Here is a 16,850-nt window from a genome sequence, read left to right on the forward strand (position 1 = left end):
TTGGACTTTGAAACAGGGGCAGTGGAGTAAACAAAAGGAAAGATGTTTAGACTGAAATGTTAAACAACAGAATAGCTATTATTGGGAGAGAGATTAGAACCATTTTAACCCATTGATCAATTATCGGATGGGTTTGAAGAGCCCACTCTATGCCCAGCACTGTGCCATGTGGATTAAGGGTATATTCAGTCAATTGGCAGCACTGTGTTTGTCTTCAAGGACCTCAAGGCCTGGGATGGCTCAGACAATTATGAAAAGATTAGAGAATAGGACAGAGTGTCATTCTGTGTTAAATCCTTTGAGATAGGGATGGGATACTTGGAGGCAGAAGGTTGGAGAAGATGACCTTGGAAGATCTCTTTCTGGCGTGAGATTTCCTCTGGTGATTCCCAGGATTGCTTCCTCACAGGCACAATGCAATAATGTTGCAGTTGTAGCTTCCTTGGGCACATTCTCCAGTCATGTCCCCAGGACAACTCCCAGAGACTGAGAATATGCTAATCATTGTTGTCCATCGTCAGGTCTGGAGGAAGAGGGGCTACCCTTCTTCCCAGACGTGGAGAACAAGGCAGAATCCTCCCTCCTCCCAGGGCTCCTTCAGGCCCCTGTTCTTCACATATCAGCTATGGCTCCCACCAACATCAACCATGGCCCACTAACATCAGCCATGGCTCCCACCAGCAGGAGACATGGAGTTGGCTACCTGAGGATAAAGCTTTTATTGTTGTAATTCTTCATCTGAGAGTCTTTCCTTTTCCTCTTTCAACAAGATGAGCAGACTCCTACTGCTTTGGGAAATGCCTTCCTTTCTTTCTCCTCTTGTTTCCTCCTCCTTTTGTCATTTCTCCTTAGCATTTGCTTCTTCCTACCTTCATTTCTCTCCCCTTCTGGTCCTCTAACTTCTTCCTTTTCCTTTGTTTGTTTCTAAATCCTAGGATGATGGAGTTGAGAGAGATCTTAAAGGTCATGTAGTACAGTCCACTCATCCATTTTACAGATGAGAATACTGTGGTCCAGGAGGGAAAGAGACTCACATAGCGAGTTCTTGGCTAAACCCACAGTGGACCTGAGTTGAGAGCTCTTCCCTCTTTATTTCTCTGCTTTTCTCCTCATCTTTCCGCCTTCTTGTTCCCCCTCTTTTTATTTCTTACCCAGTATTATTTCCTATTCTCTTTTGTCTCTTTATAAATTCCATGGTGATAGATGGAAAGGAAATCAGGACCTTGGATAGCAGAACTGAGGGGAAGTGTGTTATTAAATTCTCCCCACCTCCCTTCCTTATTGGGAAGGACTGAGATGTGGGGTGAGCTCTCAATTTTCTTCCTCAGAGACTCTACTCACTCCACCCTGCCCCACCACATCTTTGGTGAGGTTTGTACAATGTCTTTCTGCACATGAAGACTTTGAACTGAATTGGCAAGGTGGCCTAAAGGTGTCCCAAATTGGTAAGATCACTGACTTAGTTTTCTCATTCACAAAATGGGCATGATAATAGTACCCACTTCATAAGGTTGCAATAAAGATTAAATATTTAATGCATGTAATATGTTCCTGGCATATAGTAGTTTCTAAATACATGTTATCTGATAATATCATTAATTATAAATATCATTATTTAGAGGAATTCCTGTCTGTAAGGCAAAGAGTTGGGAGTCACAGATGTCAGTCTAATATAAGAAGGGAATAGAAAACTATGAATATAGCTTAAATAATACTTGTTGGTGACCTCAGCCCTGCTTTTCTCTGCCTGCTGCATGTGCCAACTTTTTACCCAAATGTGCCATCTTTTATCTAATTATTTGAATTCAAATAAGCAACCTATGTCCGTGACTCACATTGAGAAGCTATTTGGGACTTAAAGGTAAAGTTAGGCCTTACTCAGAAGTGACCCAGTTTCACAAGTCCTTCTGGTATTTTCCATTTACTCCAATGGCAATATCTAAGATAGAATGGTATAGAGTACAGTATTCTCCAAACCCAGATCGCTTGCACATCATATGACAAATTTTGCCCAATTCGTATACTGTTATTTAATTTAGTTTTAATTTGAATTTTTTAGCTTAAAATAAACTATCAATATCTTAATGGAATCGGTAAGTTCTGGTACCAGTAAAATAAAATTCATGATAAGTAAAATAAAAGAAAATTATCCTTTACCATTGAAATTTATCTTGCACACTACCAATGGGAACAATCATTAGATTTTAGGGAAAATTGTCATGGTAATAAGAGACTTAGAGTCCTCAGTCCTTGTCTGGGCTGGGCATTTAATTCACTGTTGACTTTAGACAAATCCTTTTTCCTGTGGCCTCAGTTCATCCCTGAGAATTGAAGGGATTGGGTCAGATAATTCTTTCCATCTCTAACTTTTTTTTATGACCAGGAGGATTTTATGAAATTACACACAGAATTAGGTAGGGCTTCAGTCACCCTGATGAAAATATGTCCCATCCATCACTTGTTCTAAAAACCCAAGTCTAAAATATAACTCTGGCCTTCCATTTTCCAATGACATTTACACCCAGCACAATGACTTCAGTGGGAAAAGCAACTTCCATTTGCTCAGAAAATTCCTCCAAACGCACTAAACAGTCTCAGCCTCTAGGCTTGTTTTTACTTGGAGAAAACCAATCAACCGAGCACTGGTTCAGATCACTCCAAGTATCTTTCTCCTACCTGGTGCAGGTTGTCTTTTATTAAAGTGGGCTTCAAGTTTGAGTGTGTGCCCATGCTCTCGGACGTTCTCTTTTTAAAAAATCTATTTTTTCATCTTTCAAGAGTAGTTTATATTGTTGTAAAACATTCAAGCATTACTGAAATATTTAATGTAGGAAATAAAAGTCCCTCATAGTCTCATTCTCAAGAGATAATAACAACTATAAACAGTTTTGAGTCCGTTTCCCCAGACTTTTTTCTTTTCCATCTGAGAACAATAAAACAATAAAAAAAATAAATAAAAATGAGATCCTACTATACATACTGTTTTGCTGCTTGTTTTTTCCCCCATTTAGTCTTTCGTCCTGGATATTTTTGACTTTTCTGCATAGAATGAGGTCACTTGCATTGGCCCGTATTGGCTGTGAGACTTTGGATGAGTCACTGCTCCTCTCAGGGTTTCAGTTTCCTCATCGGTAAAAAGAAACAGTCCTCTCCTACCTGCCCATCTCCCTATGATATAAGGCTCAGGGGAGATAACGGGCACGTGTGAAAGTGTAGGTGCCCTGGGTGGACTCCAGTGGATCATTCTCTGTCCCATTATCCTGTTCTACTGGGTTTATAGCACTGACCATGACCTGAAATTCTGCAGCTTCCTAAGTTGTTTATTGGTTTGTGCCCCCTTCTAGAAGTTAAGCTATGTGAGAGCAGGGACCATGTCTGTCCTGCTCATCACTGTATTTATTCCCAGAACTTAGAGCAATTGCTGGCTTATAGTAGGAATTCAAGAAATATTTTTTTTTGATAATGAACAAATTATCCACTCTCAGCCAGCTTTCTAATTGATAAAAGGCCCATTGGGAGAGAATGGGGCAGAGCAGGACTGGGCTGAGCCTCAGTAAGAGTGGACAGCTGGATCCAGTGCCCTTGACCTCCACATCACCCAGCTTGCCTGTTCTGCAAACCCTTTCCCTCAGCCTGCATCATTCTGTCTTGGCATTCTTTGCTACCTGGTGAATTAGTCATTCTTTATGGCCCAGTTTAAGTGTCCTGACTCCTATGAAATTGTCTTCAACTTTGTATTGTCTCCCTACTTCCAGGCAGAGTTAGTCAGACTCTTCCTTATGCTCCCACAATGCTTTGCACCTATCCCTTTTTATTAATAGTAATAATGGTTTTCCTACTTTACACAAATCTCTGTGCTGTATGCACTGCTAACACTCTACATGCCTTCTCCCATTTAATCCTCAGGATGATCTGTCAGGGAGAGATAATTATCATTGCCATTTTACAGATGAGGAAAATTGAGGCTTAGGAATCTTAAAGGCAGTCTTGTTCCCAGGTATCCAGTTAGCAAGTGGTATAACGAGGATTCCAGAACATATCTAATGATTCTCGAACTAGAGTTTTTAACTGCCAAGTCTCTTATGAGCCACCTTAATTTAAGAATTATGTGATGACAGCTGGAAAGACCCATAGTCTTTACACAGTCCAATCTTATTTTAGGGATGGAAAAACTGAGACTGAGTTATAGTCAGAGTGGGGCTTGCAGGGGGAGGAAAATCCTGCTCTGCTCCCTAGGCTGTCCAGTTTGGAGGCAGTGTGGGGGATTACATCTTTCTACTGAACTGTGTCACCTTCTTTTCCAGAAAGTGTAGCTTTTCACATTCCAAGGCATATTTAATGAATTCCTCCAAGTCCGTTCTCTGGGCATGATGCAATCTTTTCTTGGCTCCTGTGAAGAGTTTTTCTTTTCTACTAGATGTTTTAGGTCACATCAAGAAAACTATCTCCAATGAAGTCCATGCTTTCTGCTCAATTAAAAACCATTTTAGAAAGCTTGCATTGTTCTATGGAAGGAGCCTCTCTGCAGACCCAGGTGATGGTGGGAAGCAGCCTTATCTGCAGTGGCTCGGACATTTTGAGAATTCCAGAGTTTGGACATGCTCGGCCAGATGGCAAGGATAAGGCTGAGCCACTCACTGCACTAGCTACAGGGCCAGGGCTGAGCTGTCATGTCTAGCTCACTCTCACTGTGACTCACTTTATGGAGCAAAAAGTGGTCATGGTGAGACAGAGCAGTGCTTTGGGGTTGGCTGGTTGGAAGCCTTCCAGTCCTGGGCTTCTGCAGAGCCAATAAGAGAAGGATGAGAGCAGGCACATGGGGACAAAGCAATTCAATTCAACAAGCACTGGATGTCTAATATAGCTAAACCACTGGGATGGTATTATCTAGGAGAGGGAAGTGGAGCAATTTGAACACTCTGGCAAGCATCGGGGGATGTGTCCCTTGTCTTCTTGTTGGCTTCCCACATGCACCAAGAAATTCATTATGTTCCTAGGCTTTGAAGGGCTCACAGTCCGGCAGGAAAGTTAAAGGGCACTCAAATGTATGTAAGGCCACTTTGAGCAAACTGAGTGTAATGCCTACATTTCCAAGGGGATTTAGGAAGGAGAACCCATGCTCAGTTCGGGGTAAGGATGGTGGCAATCCAGGGGAATCCTCATGGAGGAAGTGATGCTAGAGGTGGATCTTGAGGCCTGGATAGTATCTCAGAGGAGTGGAGAGGGGATTACCATTTGTTAAGGGCTTGTGCTCTGCTACAGAGAAGTGTTTGAAATGTGACTATTTATCGGTGAAGTTGTTGTCTCTGTTTCTTAAGATGAGGAACTTGCAGCTCAGAAAGATTGAGCAAACTGCCAAGATCATACAGCAAGGAAGCGACAGGGGCGGAATTCACAATCAAATTAGCTTGAATCCAGAGCTGGTTGGTGTGTCTTTCAGGGCAGAAACAAAGGGAGGGGTTTTTCTAGATTTATGGAGGGATAAGGAACAGTGTGAGAAAAGTATAGAGATGAGAATAATGGGCGTGTTACAGAGACCAGTGAGAAATCCAGTTTGGGCTGGAATTTGGTTGGTGTGAAGTAAAGGAGCGGGAATGGAGGCAGGGGCTATGTTGTGGCAGGCCGAGAAGTGTGTCATACTAAAACCTGGTGTTCTCAGCGAAGGGCAGCAGGAATACAAGAATGAATGAGATGCATGTGTAAGTACACGGACAAGGTATTGCTGAGTGAAAAAACGGAAGTTGCAGAACATGGTGTTCAGTCTAATCCCATTTTTGTAAAACAGAAAGAGCTTGCTATTGTAGCACAGCAGTTAAGGGCTCTCTGAAGCCAGACTGCCTGGATCCCAATCTGGCACTGCCACTTCCAAGCTGGGCGACACTAGGGAAATTATTTAACCTCTCTGTTTTCCTCATGTACAACCACATCTATACAATGGAATGTATGATAGTATATACTTTATAGGGTTGTTCTGAGGATTACATGGGTTAATACATATTCAACTTTCAGAAAGGTGTCAGGCACATAGTAAGCACTCATGCTTTTGTCATTATTATATTAATAAAATCATTTGGAAGGATGACTATCAAACTGTTAAGTGATTTACCCTAGGGAGTAAGATTTCTGTGTATTTTAGTTTTAGACATAGCTCCCTTTGTGGTTCAAATATTTTATAGCAAACTTGTATAATGTTTATAATATAAACAAACAAACCAGCAAGTTTATTTCAAAAGTTGATATTAGGAGACTTTATTTCTATTGTATTTTTCCTCTAGCAACAGGCCTGCTAGGGACACATTCAGAGATGTCTCTGGTGTCACTCAGGGAGCTATTGGAAACAGGTGTCTGAGACAGTTTGGGCTTCCGACAGGCCCTGTATGGAGTGATGCTCATGAGTATAAGGGAGGGCTAGCCCGGTCCTTGCTGCCTCTCCCCAGTCTGCTCCCCTCACCCTCGTCTGGACTAGGTGTGGGTTCCTGGCCTAGAGATGTTCTGTTCTGGGTCTGCTTTGGGACCAGCAAGTGTGGAGCTGGTGGTGAGACCTCCAGTGCTGAAGTTGGGCTGCCTCTCCAACCTCCCATAAGGAAGGTAAAGGGAGACTGGGTATACTCGGGCCTGCGTGTTTGGGGATTAGAGAGTAAGGCTTGAAAAGCTCTTTGGTCTGAGTATTAGGGACTGGCAATTTAAAAGATTCTGTTCCTGGGCCGGAGACTATGCTGTTCTTCTTCCTGACCTCCCAACACAGAAAATTCTCTCCCATAATCCTAGACGGCTCTTTCAGTTGAGTGATTTAGGCCAAAAGGCAGATGGGACAAAGAAGGAAGGGCATGCTGCAGTAACTTGTCTCTACCCTTAGAGCTCTAGCCACATACCTCTGTGATGGGGGTGGAAGTTAAGGCAGGGAAGGACGGAGATTGAAAACTCCTATCTATTTATAGATGTATGTTAACTTTATTATTATCTAGAACCACCTGCAAGAGATGAGCCCTTGATTATCTGGAGAGTCAAATTCATCTCTTTTCTGCCTCCATCTTCCTCATCCAGTTCAGTGTCCTCCCTTCTCCTCCCTGGTTCATTCTTTGAGTAACAATTGCAGTGCAATGGTTAAAAGAATGTTTTCTGCAGTCAGACCTGTTTTTGAATCCTAGCTCTGCCTCTATCAATTTGTCTTACTTTGGGCAAATTACATAACCTCTTTACACTTCAGTTTTGTCACCTGTAAAATGGGAATATAATAGTACTTGCATCTAAGGATTTTTGTGGGATTATGAGATGAGGCATATGATGTTGTTAGCATAGTACCTAGCATTCAATAGATTCTCAAGAGATAGTAATGATTATTTTAGTGAGTTGTTGCAGTCAAGGCTGAGAAGGAGCATCATGAGGGAGGGAAGAAGGGAAAGTTTGAGAAGAAAGGAATGTCTGCCTGCAGTAGCTGTTAACATAAAAGATGCACGTGCTCTGTGCCCCCAGCAATTCCATTTCTTGTTCTTGTTTTCTGCCTGGAAAAATGTCAGATGTGTTCACAAAGATGTAGGTACTCTGTGGTTGTTGCAGCACTGACTGTGGTGGAAAAGTTAGAAAAAAGTATGAATGCTCCTCAGTAGGGGGATGGCTGGAAAACAATGGGATATCCATAACATAAAATGCTCTGCAGTCATTAAAGGATGAGGTGAAGCCGTATGCCTCAACGGTAAAGGTTCCCGAGGCATGTTGATACGTGAACAAAACGAATTGCAGAATTGTATGGGCAATATGATTCCATGAAATGATCAAATAGGATACCCCTTAAAGAAACAAATGCTGGGGGCCGGCCCGGTGGCGCAAGCCCTGAAGTGCGTGCGCTCTGCTTCGGCAGCCCGGGGTTCGCAGGTTCGGATCCAGGCGCGCACCGATGCATTGCTTATCAAGCCATGCTGTGGCAGTGTCCCATATAAAGTAGAGGAAGATGGGCACGGATGTTAGCCCAGGGCCAATCTTCCTCAGCAAAAAAAAGAGGAGGACTGGCATCGGATGTTAGCTCACGGATGATCTTCCTCAAAAAAAGGAAACAAATGCTGGGAGGGACCTGGAGATCATTATCAAAGGGGCTTTTAGGCTTAAGTCTAGTATTAGAATTTTTGAAAAAGAGATGGCATGCATATGATGTACAATTAAAAATTATGAAGAACAGAGAAAGAAATACCTATCTAGCTAAGAACTAGAAGAATATGGCTGTCAAACCAAAGGCCTGATGGGAAATTCCCAGCTCTTCTCTCATAGGCTTCTTTCTATCCCTGCAGCTCACTGGGGGAGGGTGAAAGGTGAAGGCTATTAGCTTGATATCTGCACCAGCTCTCAGGGGCTGCAGCTCAAAGAGGAATAAATATATATGTGTGTGTGTGTATCTATATAGATATATATATATATAAAAGCATATACATTCCTCTCCCTCTCTCTCTCTCTCTCTCTCTCTCTCTCTCTCTCTCTCTCTCTCTCTCTCTCTCTCTCTATATATATATATATATATATATATATGTATATAGCAGTGTGGTGAGCTAGGAGGAAGGAGATCTGTATTTGAACCCTGGCTTTACCCTGAGATTAACAGTGTGGTCTCAGGCAAGTCAGTTTTCTTCTCCAAGCCTCAGTTTTCTCAGCTCTACAATGGAGATAGTAACCACTGTCTTGTATCTATTTTTTAAGGTGATTGGGAAGCGCATATGGGATTGTGGATGTGAAACACTGTAAACTATAAAGTGCTCTTGCAAGAGAGTCTGCCTGGAAGCCAGGGTTGCAGCCACCTTGCTGCATTTCTCTGGAGCTGGGGAGTGTTGCCGAACTGAGCAGACAGCAATAAACACGCAGCTCTCAAAGGCTGACGATCCTAGCACTTACTCTGGTTTATAAGCTACTAACGTGCTTTGTGGAAAGAATGATAGATCAAAAGTGTAGAGAAGAAGGAAGGACATGGTCCTGTGGTCAGGCAGATGGTAGAATGGGGCAGCAGTCTGAACATCCAGGAGTCCTAAGTGAGCCTCTAGTTATGTAGGGTTGATTGTACAACATGCACAGAAAGACTGGTCAGTGAGATCATCCTTGGAGAAAGAAACCACAGATTCCCTCCTTCTGATCACCTTGATCTACCTCCTCCATCAATCCCAACAGACTCATTGCCATGTCCCAGGGCCCCTTGGTGCCAGGATTCAAAGCCTGTTCCTCAGGTGCCCCATCTCTTTATCCAGCGTCACACAGTCGGAGTTGCCAGCTTTGTGAATGAGAGCTTTTGATGCACTAGGACTTCAGGGATCAGGCCACCAGTTTGGGATTGGGGATAGCTTCCTGAGGGAACCCTTCTTGAGGTATGTGTTTATGAGGGAGGACAGCGCAGTGGCAGAGTCCAGGGCACGCAGCTCTAAAGCTGACCTGCTGGTAAGTGTGCAGGATGTGCACAATTTTGTGGGCTTTGGGAGATCTGCCATTCACTCTATAACCTGGAGGAACTCATTTATCCTCTCCTCATCTGCAAAACAAAAGAGTTGTTCTGTGTCAGGGTTCCCCAGTCAGAGTGATGTAGAGCCTTGCTACTCAAACGTTTTGTCCACAGAAGTGTCAGCATCACCTGGGGGCTGCTAGAAATGCAGACTCTCAGGCCCCACCCCAGACCTCCTGAGTCTGAATCAGCATCTTACTGAGATCTTCAGGTGATTCATAAACACACTGAAGTTTGAAAAGCACTGACTTAGAGACTTTTGTTAACACTCCAGGTTTCTGGGTCCCCATTCTGAGAGATTCTGTTTCAGTAGTCTAGCATGATGGTGGGAACCTGTATGTTTGACAAGCCCCTCACAGCTAGATTTGAGAACTGTTGAATCATAGAACTGCTGTAAGTTTCCATTATTCTGTTGATACTTACCTCTGAAGGAAAGTGTGAATCTCTGGGGGTGAATGGGTGGGAGATTGAGGATGGACCTTTCGAGGGAAGGGAGCAGAGTCTGGTTCTCGAGGTGCCTGTGGGTTGCCCAATGTAAGAGGCAAGAGAGAATGCTGCCCATTTCATGGCTGAGATTAATGACTGTCAGCAGCTCCCTGTTAAAATGGTAAACTCATTTAGCAACGGACACTGAAAAACAGCCGAATTCAAAGGCAGAGTGGAAATCTAATTGCACTGAATTAGCCTCGGGAGACTCGGACAATATCAACTTCAGAAAACCACAAAGGGATCCTTTTTAAGGAGTTTTTAAAGGTTTGGGGCCTCAGCACCCCTTATAAGAGCTTGCCTTACAAAGCACAGGCACTGTGTGGATAAGCCCCTCTCATCAGCATCTCAGGGCATTGTTCCCTTCTAATGTGCTTTCTGAATGAATTTGCTGGCTGGCCCTATGGTGCTTTCAGCTATGTGTTAGGCTTAACAGGGAGTTGGTTCAGGAGAGACAGCTGGAGTTCAGGGCTGAGAGGCCTTCAGCCATACAGGCCATCAGTCGAGTGAACACCATCCGTGCCTGTGTACTTGTCTGTGGACCAGTGCATTTTCTAGTGGTCCTTCTGGCTCTGACATTCTCTTATTCTGAGGTCCTTCCCACATCTTAAAACCAGGCTCTTACATAACCAAGGTGATTTCCTATTAATAATCCTTTGTCACATTGTGTGTATGTGTATTGCCCAATTTATTCATTATCTAATCCATTTTAAGGAAAGAAAAGAGTGTGTGTTTATGGCATGACTCAGAGAGCTTACATAGATCAGATGGCAATCTGGGACTCAGGAAAGGAGGAGACAGAAGTATCGTGAAGATTTGTCTCTGACCTGCATTTCATTTACGTTTCTGCAGCAAATTACAAATTGCAATCCACAAGAGCAGCTTGAATTTCTTCTACATCGCTCCTGGGAGGTGGATTTTCAGTCTCTGCTTGCACGCCTCCGCTGACAGGGACCCTCACTACCACTGAGGCAGCCAATTGTACCACATGAAAGATCTGCCAGAAAGTTCTGAATTACATTGAATTTAATGTACATAAGAATTTGTGTGTACATTAAAAAAATTATCTGTTTCCTCCAGTTCTTCTCTTGGAGCTATATAGAATAAATCAAATCTAATGTTTCCCAAATGGGGTCCCTGGGTACCTAGGGGGTTTGTGAAATAGTAATGAGAACTCAGAATCCACTTTAAATGTTTCAAAGACTCTAACAAATTGCATATTTACTTCTGACAAGGCTCTGGACTAACTAAAAAGCATCACATGTCTTTACTTTTGCTTTTTCTTAGGTCAACTCAGTGTGGCTACATTGCTTATCCCATGACGTTCAGTATTTCTGGCAGTTGTGTATGTGTTTGATTCATAAAGATGGGGAAAATAAAGTTAATGATGAATGGAGTTTGGTAAACAAATTTTTTAAAACATAGCCTGTATGGGGGAGGAAAAAACCAAACAGAGTCACTAGTAAAAGTATAGAAACCTTTGGTCTCTTTTTCATGCCACTGTTCATATCTATGAGGATAGGGATCAGGCATCATGTTTTCTCCTCTTATGAGGCATTTCCTGGGGAAACTGACATATTTATGGAATCTATCAATAATTGTATCCAGGTTGGGATAACTCTTCAGCGAGTGAAGTTGCTGAGGGAGGTCCTCAATTCTTTCAGACCTTTGAGCCTGAATATAGTTTAATGTTGCTATTTGTTGTCATAATTGAAATATGCTGCAATAGTTGTAACCAACTCTTTCCTATCATGGAGGAGATTGGGAGAAGATAGCCCTTGACTGGCACAGCTAAAAATGACTTTAGAGCGAGTGGTTTGTGAATTCCCTTCATTTCACAGCTGGGGAAACTGAGGGCCAGAAAGGTTATGGAACCCTCTCAAGGTCATGCCACTAGCTAAATTCTGGATCCCAGGTCTCCTGCCCTTTGGGCCAAGACCACTTTGTCTAAAGCAGCAGAAAACCTACAGAATGGCGTCAAGATGGCCAGGCGGAAGACAGTGCCATCCATCTTAAAAATCATTCTGGCTTCTGCCAGCTGATGAAGGAAATAAAGTTAATGACACCCACATAAATGCAATGCTGTCGCAGGATGTGCACACAGGCTGTCTGGAGGGGAGCTCTGTGGGCCCTCTGAAGAAGGAAAAAGGTTTTTAATGTAGCTTTAAAGGGAGCAGTGTCTCCCCTTTCTGCAAGGACAGGGACTGTGGCATCTGCTACCTGTGTCTCCCCTGCAGAGTGCCTGGTTTTGGACTGGACACATAAACACGTGATAAATAAATGCCTGGTGAAGAAGTGAAGGCTGTGTCAGCACTGAAGCAAATTCATCCCGAGCCTTTGTGGGTACGGGCCCCTGTCTTTCATAAAGACCTTATCCGAGACTGAAGGGAACTTAGAGGTATAGGAATCAGTTACTTGAGTTGATTGATAAGAAATCTGAGTCTCTGCAAGGGAAAGAGACTTGTCGAAGCCATGCTGCAGGATGGGAGCAGAGCTGACTCTAGAAGGGGGCTCTCTTCCTACCTGCTCTTTCCAATGCACCATATAGTTGCAACCTCTTTTATAAGATGGTCTCAAAAATAAATTCCCTAAATATCCTGGTAGATCACTACCAGTTTTGCAAATATGCCGAAGCAACATGCTGATTCATAACTCCATTCACCAGCCCAGGGTCCTTGTCTAAGCTGTCCCTCGGGAACAAAAGACGTGATGTTTTCTTTTCTCTTTCTCAAGGTTCCTAAGCCCCCAAAAGAGGGTAGACTGATATTTTGATTGGTCCTAAAGCAAACTGCCCGAGGGGCTTCTTTCTTTAGGAAAAAGTCCTTGGCCCGTTTCAGAAGCTCCTAGACACTTTCCGCAGTGCCCCAAATGCAGCGGGTAAGATTTGAGGGAGAACACAGCTATGCTACCAGGAGGAAAAGATCCAAGTGGTCCTCTGCCCCTCTTGGTAAGCTTGGAGACCGGGGAACCAGAGGGGCCACCTCAAAGGAAAGCTTTCAACTGAGTGGTTTTTCAGGACTGAGATATAAAACAACCTATTTGCTATGTTCCCTTTGACCCTAGAGTGAATAGAAACATTTCTCCTTCAAGGTTTTGGTGACCTTTCTTAGCGAGTGAGTGCCATATTCAGTACAAAACCCTGTGCAAGGAAGCATCTACTGGGATGGGAGATGGAAGTGGCACATAGAGGAAAGCTGCTCATCTTTTGGGAAAACCACTCATGGTTTAGACTTGGTTTATCTCCTCTGCGTTTATTCCCTTCTCAAGCACAAGCTAGGTCCATTTTTACTTCATTGGGGTGCTTTGTGTGTTTCGTGAGGGGCATTTTCTCAAGGAAACTAGATATTTCTCCTCATTATAATTAGTACGTCAGAGCAGCAGATTAAATATTTGGTCATTCTATACCAGTGGTTCTCAACTGCAGGCAATTTTGCTCACCCCCCAGGATTTTTGGCAGTGTCTGGAGACATTTTTGATTGTTATGACTTGGGGAAGGGGTGCTCCTGGTGCTAAGCATACTGGTAAACATCTTACAATGCACAGGACAGCCCTCATAACAAAGAATTATCCAGCTCAAAAGTCAATAGTGCCAAGATTGAGCAGCGTGGTTATGCACCATGGGTCTATTTGAGTTACTCAGAAGGTGAGTAAATTTGGGGGTCACTCTGGGCCCTTCCCAGCCATAAGCCACTCTAAGGGCTCTGGGAATCAAAGCAGGTTCCCTTTGGCTTGAAAGGAGGTTTCAAAGGAATGTATTTCTATCATAAAAAACCTATCATCTTTGCCTATTATTTTTGACTGGTCTGGATATAAAGCCCCATCCCCAATTGAAAATAAAGAGACAAAATTTAGGTTGTTGAATCCGAGAAAAGTCACTCATGGAATTTTAGAATTTTAGGGTTTTAAAATATCAGAGCAGAAACTTCAGCCAAATCACCTCATTTTACTTATGGGGACACAGCTGATGAGCACTGCAATGCTGTGTCTCCCAGTACCCTATGTTTCTCTCCCCCTCAGCTCTTGCTAAGACCTCGAGTCGTCATTCTCTGTGGTGGCACCATATGAGATTTCTGCCTCATTCACTTCGATTGTTGTTTTGTTTGTTTTGCTCTCATTATTGCCATTTTGCTGGTTACACGCTGATGCAGCAACACTTCTGTTATCGAGAGCCTTTCCTTTTCTAGCCCCCAGATTTACCCAACAAGGTGAACAGCTGGCATCATTTAATCTAAGGAGTACCTTGGCTGCCTGAGATGACTGGATTGGCTCATTCCAATACAGTGCCTGTCCCTTGGGGGACAAGGGGTTATTCACCAGGAACTGCTATACCAGCCTCCATTTACCCCTGCATACGTTCTAACGAGCCCCTAGACTTTAATACTTCTGTATTTTCACCTAAAATTTTTAAAAAATGAGAGAGTTAGAAATGAGAATACCAATTAGACAAAGGCAATACTTTCCCTCCTTATGACCTTTTTTTTTTCATCTGCCTGGAAAATTGCTGAGGATATTTCTGAGTGCAACTCTTATTTTTATTATTTTATGTTATGGGACATTTCTGAGACAACATTTACTCCTCAAATGATGTAGCCGTTCCTATATTTTGAAAGTGCAGTGGTACCAATTCCTTTCTAGCTCTCCATAGTCACGACTCTTCTTCCTTGTAAACACATGGAATTCTATCCCATATCCATTGTAGCTCATGTAAGTCCCGACACACATAAGGGAAGGAGATATAGAGTGATGCTTCCTGATAGGCCACCACCAGTTTACTTGAAGAATTAACCCAGTGGATTCATAACCTTATCAAAATGATTACAATGCAAACCTGTTAGACCATGTCTCCCTTTTGTGAAAGACAATGTCTGGGAGAAGAAAATCAAGCATTACATACGTTTATCAAGAAAAAAGGAGTTGGGAGGGTGATGTGCTTGGTCCTATTAATTTGGTCTTTAATCTTTCTGGTTCAGTTCTCTCTCGGTAAGCCAAACAGAGAATCAATTTGCATACAAATGTTACCAAGTACCCCACCTCCACAGCATTTTACAATTTTGTTATGTATGTAGGGGAGAAAGGATTTGATATTGTTAAGTTAAGAGGATACTTCCTGCCCTTTCCCTCATAAAGTAGCTACATTTCACAAGGCCCTGGATTGTTGGACTTTTAAAATTCTATCTGACTCCCTGACTATTTGCATTCTGAGCTGTGGGCAGGATTGTGGCCTATCAAAGAATTATTTGAACTAGAGATTAGAAGCGTTAGCATTGAGTATCTCAGAGAAGGAAGGGGGTCTTTATCTGAAGAGAAAGACGTGGAGAGGCTTACATATAGACTCTTACAATCTGGGAGAGGTGTCATTCGTTTAATAAACAAACCAATGGATTATTCAAACCAACAATTCATATGCAAAGCTCTCTACAGTGTAAAAAAAATCAAGAATTATTTGCTGGTTTATGGTAGGACAGAATAATATTTGGTGGTTAGTTGTTTTTAAAACAACCTGGAGTCCGTTTTTCAAATGACTATTAATCCAACGCCATGGTAAAACGTAAGACGCAGGCATCTAAAACGAGGAAGATTAATGATCCCTGCAGGTCATAGAAGAAGAATAATTTTTTTCAATTCGTATAAATGAAATTTATCATAAACACCTCTGAAGATGGCATGATTCACCCCCTTACAAAAGGACTATCTATTTTAATGCTTCCTGAGAGGTGATTTTTCACTTTTCACTTGTACTAACATAAAAATGCTAAACCTGTAGACAAAAAATTTTAACCCGGGAGACAACTTAACAGCTATTAAGTCAGGGATAGACATAAGTTAAGAAATAAAACAAACAAGAATTGTCCATCAGTTCAGGATCTATCTGCAGCTAACAAAGTAGAGTTTGGAAAGGTGAGTGGCAGAGAGGAGGGAGTCAAAGTTTCAAAAGGGAAATGTTTCCCAGAATCTCTTCCTAAACAGATCTACTCTGCACCTAGGTTCAGGGCTTTACAAACTGAGGTCATAACACTATTGTTTCCAAGCACTAAGCCTCAGCAACACCCTCACCACCCCCCCTACCCGGCAGAAAAAGAAAACAACAACAAAAAAAGAGAGAAAATGAAATGCTCTGTGTCCAGCGAGTTCGAGTGCAACCTCCCCCGTCACCGCTAGTTGTCACTTGGCTCCCAGACAGGGGAGCTGAGGTTTTCGGCACTGCGGTTAGAGAGAATGCAGTCCTAATTAAACTGAGTAACTCCTAAAGCTTCCCCTTAAAGTCCTCAGCCGAGTAAGAGCCAATATGCAGGGGGGCTGGGGGCCAGTGATGGGTCGGGGGTGTAGCAGGCGGAAGGACAAGCAAATCACAAGAAACAGGCAAACAGCTGCCACAGCAACGACTGTCTCAGACCTCCACGCAATAGCCAGACACCCTGCGGGCAGGGTGGGGGGTGGGGGTGGGATGGAATGACCCGATTGCAGAGGTATACAGCATCCCCCACCCCCCAAATGAGGGGATCACGGACAGAGTCAGCCTCCGTGCTTCATTCCCCCATTTCCGTCAGAGCGGTGTGGTCAGTAGAAAATTGCATACCTGAAGAATACAATGGTCTCCCAAAGATAGAGTCGAAGAGTATTGAAGCTGTACATTTTTCAGGTCCTTGTGCTTTGTAGTCCGCGAGTTATGGGGGCAAAGATGTTTCAAATTGGTACTTACAAAACCAGCGAGCGCTATTGAAAAAATAATCCAGATGCTAAGGGGAGGTGGGGAACAGGGGAGCGGAGGGAGAGCCCCAGGGGAAATTGAAGCGAAGAGGCTGAAGGTACCACGGACAGCGGCAGCAGCGAAGCGTTTCAGCACCACGGAGAGCGTCCAGCCCTGCTTTTCAGGAGCGCGAAGAGTATTGCT

The 16,850-nt window shown here is 43.2% G+C and overlaps 1 protein-coding gene across 2 annotated transcripts in view; it reads right to left on the minus strand.

The window, feature by feature from the left end:
* Window positions 1–16,591, minus strand: part of GLRA1 (glycine receptor alpha 1) — a 73,692-nt gene extending 57,101 nt beyond the window's left edge. For both annotated transcript variants that reach the window (XM_058544741.1, XM_058544692.1), the window contains exon 1: window positions 16,536–16,591. In XM_058544741.1, the coding sequence (XP_058400724.1) occupies window positions 16,536–16,591 (56 nt within the window). The remainder of the gene's footprint in view (window positions 1–16,535) is intronic.
* Window positions 16,592–16,850: the final 259 nt, after the last annotated feature.

The sequence above is a fragment of the Diceros bicornis genome, chromosome 1 (assembly GCF_020826845.1).
Source record: "Diceros bicornis minor isolate mBicDic1 chromosome 1, mDicBic1.mat.cur, whole genome shotgun sequence".
In the NCBI taxonomy this organism is placed as follows: domain Eukaryota; kingdom Metazoa; phylum Chordata; class Mammalia; order Perissodactyla; family Rhinocerotidae; genus Diceros; species Diceros bicornis.